At 50.5% G+C, this 5931-nt stretch overlaps 1 protein-coding gene across 1 annotated transcript; it reads right to left on the reverse strand.

The window, feature by feature from the left end:
• Nucleotides 1–1143: 1143 nt before the first annotated feature.
• Nucleotides 1144–1812, reverse strand: LOC149431528 (N-acetyltransferase 8B-like). Its single transcript, XM_089665509.1, has one exon. The coding sequence runs from the start codon at nucleotides 1810–1812 to the stop codon at nucleotides 1144–1146; it is 669 nt and encodes a 222-aa protein (XP_089521635.1).
• Between the last annotated feature and the right edge of the window lie 4119 nt (nucleotides 1813–5931).

Raw genomic sequence — 5931 nt, forward strand, 5'->3', positions numbered from 1 at the left:
GTTTCATACTTTAACAAAGTCGCTCACAGATAGCCATGGTCAACCCTGTTGAAGTACGGTACCTGTATAACAGTTTCTCTCCAGCATCTACCATAAATTTTGGTTCTGGTGGATTTCAGACAAATGGAAAGAAGGATGGTAGATGCTGGAAAGTTTACATTTTGGAGCACCATAGGCAAGTGGGGGAAAAAAAGTGTAAGGTTCTTGGGTGAGGGAAGTATGTTGTGAGTTTAGACCAAGCTAAAGTCTTCGACAGGGTTGACCATGGCTATCTGTGGGTGACTTTGTTAAAGTACGGAACCTGCATAACAGTTTCTCTCCAGCATCTACCATAAATTTTGGTTCTGGTGGATTTCATATAAATGGAAAGAAGGATGGTAGATGCTGGAAAGCAGGGGTGGACTGCCCATTAGGGTACTCAGGCACTGCCAGAGGGCCCAGGGTCATTAGGGGGCCACACAAGATGCCCCTAGTACCTTTCATAGGCTTTTTGGGGTGTTATTTGAGTGTGGATGAGGACAAAAGGGCCCAATGATCCCCTATTGCCCGGGGGCCCCATGAGTTGTCAATCCGCCCCTGCTGGAAAGTTTAAATTTTGGAGCACCATAGGCAAGTGGGGAAAAAAAAGTGTATGGTTCTTAGGTGAGGGAAGTATGTTGTGAGTTTAGACCAAGCTAAAACCTTCGACAGGGTTAACCATGGCTATCTGTGGGCGACTTTGTTAAAGTACGGAACCTGCATAACAGTTTCTCTCCAGCATCTACCATAAATTTTTGTTCTGGTGGATTTCAGACAAATGGAAAGAAAGATGATAGATGCTGGAAAGTTTAAATTTTGGAGCACCATAGGCAAGTGGGGAAAAAAAAGTTTAAGGTTCTTGGATGAGGGAAGTGTGTTGTGAGTTTAGACCAAGCTAAAGCCTTCGACAAGGTTGACCACGGCTATCTGTGGGCAACTTTGTTAAAGTACGGAACCTGCATAACAGTTTCTCTCGAGCATCTACCATAAATTTTGGTTCTGGTGGATTTCAGACAAATGGAAAGAAAGAAGTAAGATAAATAAACTTCAGAAGGGACTTGGATCACGAAAAGCCATGGCTGTGCTCGAGGTGTAGGAAACGGAGGTGATGAAATCACAGGTCTATCATTGCTGTTTTAATACATCATACTGGAAAATAAGGTCAATGAAGTCTATACATTTGGTGAAGAATGTTGGGTGATAGGTGGCCGTTACCCTGAAGCCTACCCTCTTGTACAGGTGCACAGAATCCTTCTGCAACACTGAGGTGTCTAGAACGATGGCCTGGTATCCAGACGTCTGTGCAAAGTCAATGACTGTCTGACACAAAGCCTTGCCGATGCCTTTGCCCCTGTGTTTCTTGGGAACTGACAGCCTTTTGAGCTCCAGTTGGTTTTGTCCACCAGGATGAGGAAACGGGGCAGCTGCCACTGTGCCCACAATTTTTCCTGCTGATTCTGCCACCCAAAAACAGCAACCATCCCGCTGAAGATAGTTTTTCTTGATGTCCAACATATCAGTGGCCAGGCTTCTCCTGACATAGGAAAAGAAAATGTTCAGGTTGATGAGCAGCAAGGCAAGAATGACAATGGTGGCCGCGATAAATGAGACTATAGAAGAGCCTGACGTCACCAGGACAAGCAGGAACACAACGGCAATGAGGATCCAAACTCGGGGAAGGCTAAAGGTGTGACGAAGGGCCACAGGGTAGTGTTCTGTAATCCCACGGGCAAAGATGTCTCTCACCGTATCGTAATCTGAGTCTTTGTAGAGACGGATGCAGTAATCTGTCATGTTATTACCTCCCCCTTAAAAAAAAAAAAAAAAAAAGATAAAAACATCACGTTTTAGTATATTAAAGTGGTTTTATACAGGCTCAAGGTTTTTTACCTTCATATATTCTATGCATGAAAGTAAATTATTTTCTCTGTGCACCCCCCCAGCCCCCTAATACTCACCTAAGCCCCCTCACGTTCCAGCGACGTGCACCGGAGTCTCGGCTATCCCGGGACTCCCTCTCCTCAATGGCTGAGACAGAAGTGGGAGCCATTGGCTCCCACTGCTGTCAATCGCAGCCAGTGAGCCAATGAGAAGAGAGAGGGGGCGGGGTTGAGCCCCGACTTTGTGTGTGAATGGATACAGGGAGCTTCCTGTAGGGGCACCCGAAAGAAGGGAGGAGCCAGGAGCGCCTGTGGGGGACCTGAGAAGAGAAGGATTTGAGCTGTTCTGTGCAATACCATTACACACAGCAGGTAACCATGACGTGTGTGTTATTAAAAAAATGCCTTTAGAATCGCTTTAGGAATTTTTGTTTTATTAGCTTTATTATAAGTGGCTGAACAATATCCCCTCTCCCCAGACCCCGCATTCACTATATCCGCTCTCCCCAGACCCCACATTCACTATATCCCCTCTCCCCAGACCCCGCATTCACTATATCCGCTCTCCCCAGACCCCACATTCACTATATCCGCTCTCCCCGGACCCCGCATTCACTATACCCGCTCTCCCCAGACCCCGCATTCACTATATCCGCTCTCTCCGGACCCCGCATTCACTATATCCTCTCTCCCCAGACCCCGCATTCACTATATCCTCTCTCCCCAGACCCTGCATTCACTATATCCGCTCTCCCCAGACCCCGCATTCACTATATCCGCTCTCCCCAGACCCCGCATTCACTATATCCGCTCTCCCCAGACCCCGCATTCACTATATCCTCTCTCCCCAGACCCCGCATTCACTATATCCGCTCTCCCCAGACCCCGCATTCACTATATCCTCTCTCCCCAGACCCTGCATTCACTATATCCTCTCTCCCCAGACCCCGCATTCACTATATCCTCTCTCCCCAGACCCCGCATTCACTATACCCGCTCTCCCCAGACCCCGCATTCACTATATCCGCTCTCTCCGGACCCCGCATTCACTATATCCTCTCTCCCCAGACCCCGCATTCACTATATCCTCTCTCCCCGGACCCCGCATTCACTATATCCTCTCTCCCCAGACCCCGCATTCACTATACCCGCTCTCCCCGGACCCCGCATTCACTATATCCCTCTCCCCGCACCCCGCATTCACTATATCCGCTCTCTCCGGACCCCGCATTCACTATATCCTCTCTCCCCAGACCCCGCATTCACTATATCCTCTCTCCCCGGACCCCGCATTCACTATATCCTCTCTCCCCAGACCCCGCATTCACTATACCCGCTCTCCCCGGACCCCGCATTCACTATATCCGCTCTCCCCGGACCCCGCATTCACAATATCCGCTCTCCCGGACCCCGCATTCACTATATCCGCTCTCCCCGGACCCCGCATTCACTATATCCTCTCTCCCCAGACCCCGCATTCACTATATCCTCTCTCCCCAGACCCCGCATTCACTATACCCGCTCTCCCCAGACCCCGCATTCACTATACCCGCTCTCTCCGGACCCCGCATTCACTATATCCGCTCTCTCCGGACCCCGCATTCACTATATCCTCTCTCCCCAGACCCCGCATTCACTATACCCGCTCTCCCCGGACCCCGCATTCACTATATCCGCTCTCCCCGGACCCCGCATTCACTATATCCGCTCTCCCCGGACCCCGCATTCACTATATCCGCTCTCTCCGGACCCCGCATTCACTATATCCTCTCTCCCCAGACCCCGCATTCACTATATCCTCTCTCCCCGGACCCCGCATTCACTATATCCTCTCTCCCCAGACCCCGCATTCACTATACCCGCTCTCCCCGGACCCCGCATTCACTATATCCGCTCTCCCCGGACCCCGCATTCACTATATCCGCTCTCCCCGGACCCCGCATTCACTATATCCGCTCTCCCCGGACCCCGCATTCACTATATCCGCTCTCCCGGACCCCGCATTCACTATATCCGCTCTCCCCGGACCCCGCATTCACTATATCCGCTCTCTCCGGACCCCGCATTCACTATATCCGCTCTCTCCGGACCCCGCATTCACTATATCCGCTCTCTCCGGACCCCGCATTCACTATATCCGCTCTCTCCGGACCCCGCATTCACTATATCCGCTCTCCCCAGACCCCGCATTCACTATATCCGCTCTCCCCGGACCCCGCATTCACTATATCCGCTCTCCCCGGACCCCGCATTCACTATATCCGCTCTCCCCGGACCCCGCATACACTATATCCGCTCTCCCCAGACCCCGCATACACTATATCCGCTCTCACCGGACCCCGCATACACTATATCCGCTCTCCCCAGACCCTGCATTCACTATTCACTATATCCGCTCTCCCCGGACCCCGCATTCACTATATCCGCTCTCCCCGGACCCCGCATTCACTATATCCGGTCTCCCCGGACCCCGCATTCACTAAATCCGCTCTCCCCGGACCCCGCATTCACTAAATCCGCTCTCCCCGGACCCCGCATTCACTATATCCGCTCTCTCCGGACCCCGCATTCACTATATCCGCTCTCTCCGGACCCCGCATTCACTATATCCGCTCTCTCCGGACCCCGCATTCACTATATCCGCTCTCCCCGGACCCCGCATTCACTATATCCGCTCTCCCTGGACCCCGCATTCACTATATCCGCTCTCCCTGGACCCCGCATTCACTATATCCGCTCTCCCCGGACCCCGCATACACTATATCCGCTCTCCCCGGACCCCGCATACACTATATCCGCTCTCCCCGGACCCCACATTCACTATATCCGCTCTCCCCGGACCCCGCATTCACTATATCCGGTCTCCCCAGACCCCGCATTCACTATATCCGGTCTCCCCGGACCCCGCATTCACTATATCCGGTCTCCCCGGCCCCCGCATTCACTATATCCGGTCTCCCCGGACCCCGCATTCACTATATCTGGTCGCCCACAGTACACAGAACATGGAAATGCAACTATTTTAGTAAATATAAAATTCTAAATACCTTTTCTCATCACTCCACATTAGGTGCTTTTTGACTGATAGAATAGGAGCTGTGATAAAGGTTTTTATGGAGATAAATCACCAAGGGAACACATGCAGGTAAAATTTAAAAAAAATAATAATTTAAAAAAAACGAAGTTCAGCTTTGAAATAAATTAGATTTTTTTCATGCTTGCGGTTCCATACTTTCAATATTCTTTTACTGCTGTCAATTTTGGTAGTTTTCTGTGAAATGCCTTGTCCATATTGTATATTTACATTTTTGTACTTTTTTTCCCATATGTGGGATGTTGGTACAACATGCATGCCAAAACAGGGTTTTCTATATCCCTGTATAGGTCAGCATTAGTGATGAGCTGCATGTTAGAAAAAAAAAAATTCTGAACATTTTCTGGAATAATAAGCAGGGTGTTATCAAACAAATGGCATCGGAGGCTGGGCACTGCCTTGATGGAAAAAAAATCCTGCAGAAGAGTCTGATATAGATGTTAATGGTAGACCTCCACACACACAAAAAAAAAAAAAAAAAGAAGACTTGGGGTTCCCCATAACTCCTACCAGGCCTATTAGGTCTGATATGAATTTTAAGCGGGATGCCACTCAAAAAAGAGGTTTCCTCTAAAATCCATTCTAGACTTTTAATCTGAGCATACATCCTGGACAGCCAGGAAAAGGAGGAGACTGGTGTCTGCCCCCCCCCCCCCCCCTCCTGAACCATACTAGGTCACATGCAGGGGCGGACTGACCATTTGGAAACTCGGGCCCTCGGGGTCAGTAGGGGGCCCCCATGGTACCTTTTTCATAGGCTTTTTTGAGTTTGGGCAAGGACACAGGGGCCCCATGATCCCTATTGCCCGGGGGCCCCATGAGTTGTCAGTCCGCCCCTGGTCACATGCCCTCAATGTTGGAGACTTATCTGGCAAAGCACTTTTTCCCCGTGTTGAGGACAAGGGCCTTTTTCCCAGAGCCCTGGCCTGGTGGTTGTGG

This window comes from Staurois parvus, unplaced genomic scaffold, assembly GCF_062004578.1.
Source record: "Staurois parvus isolate SC_StPar_1 unplaced genomic scaffold, SC_StPar_1.0 ptg002224l, whole genome shotgun sequence".
NCBI lineage: Eukaryota > Metazoa > Chordata > Amphibia > Anura > Ranidae > Staurois > Staurois parvus.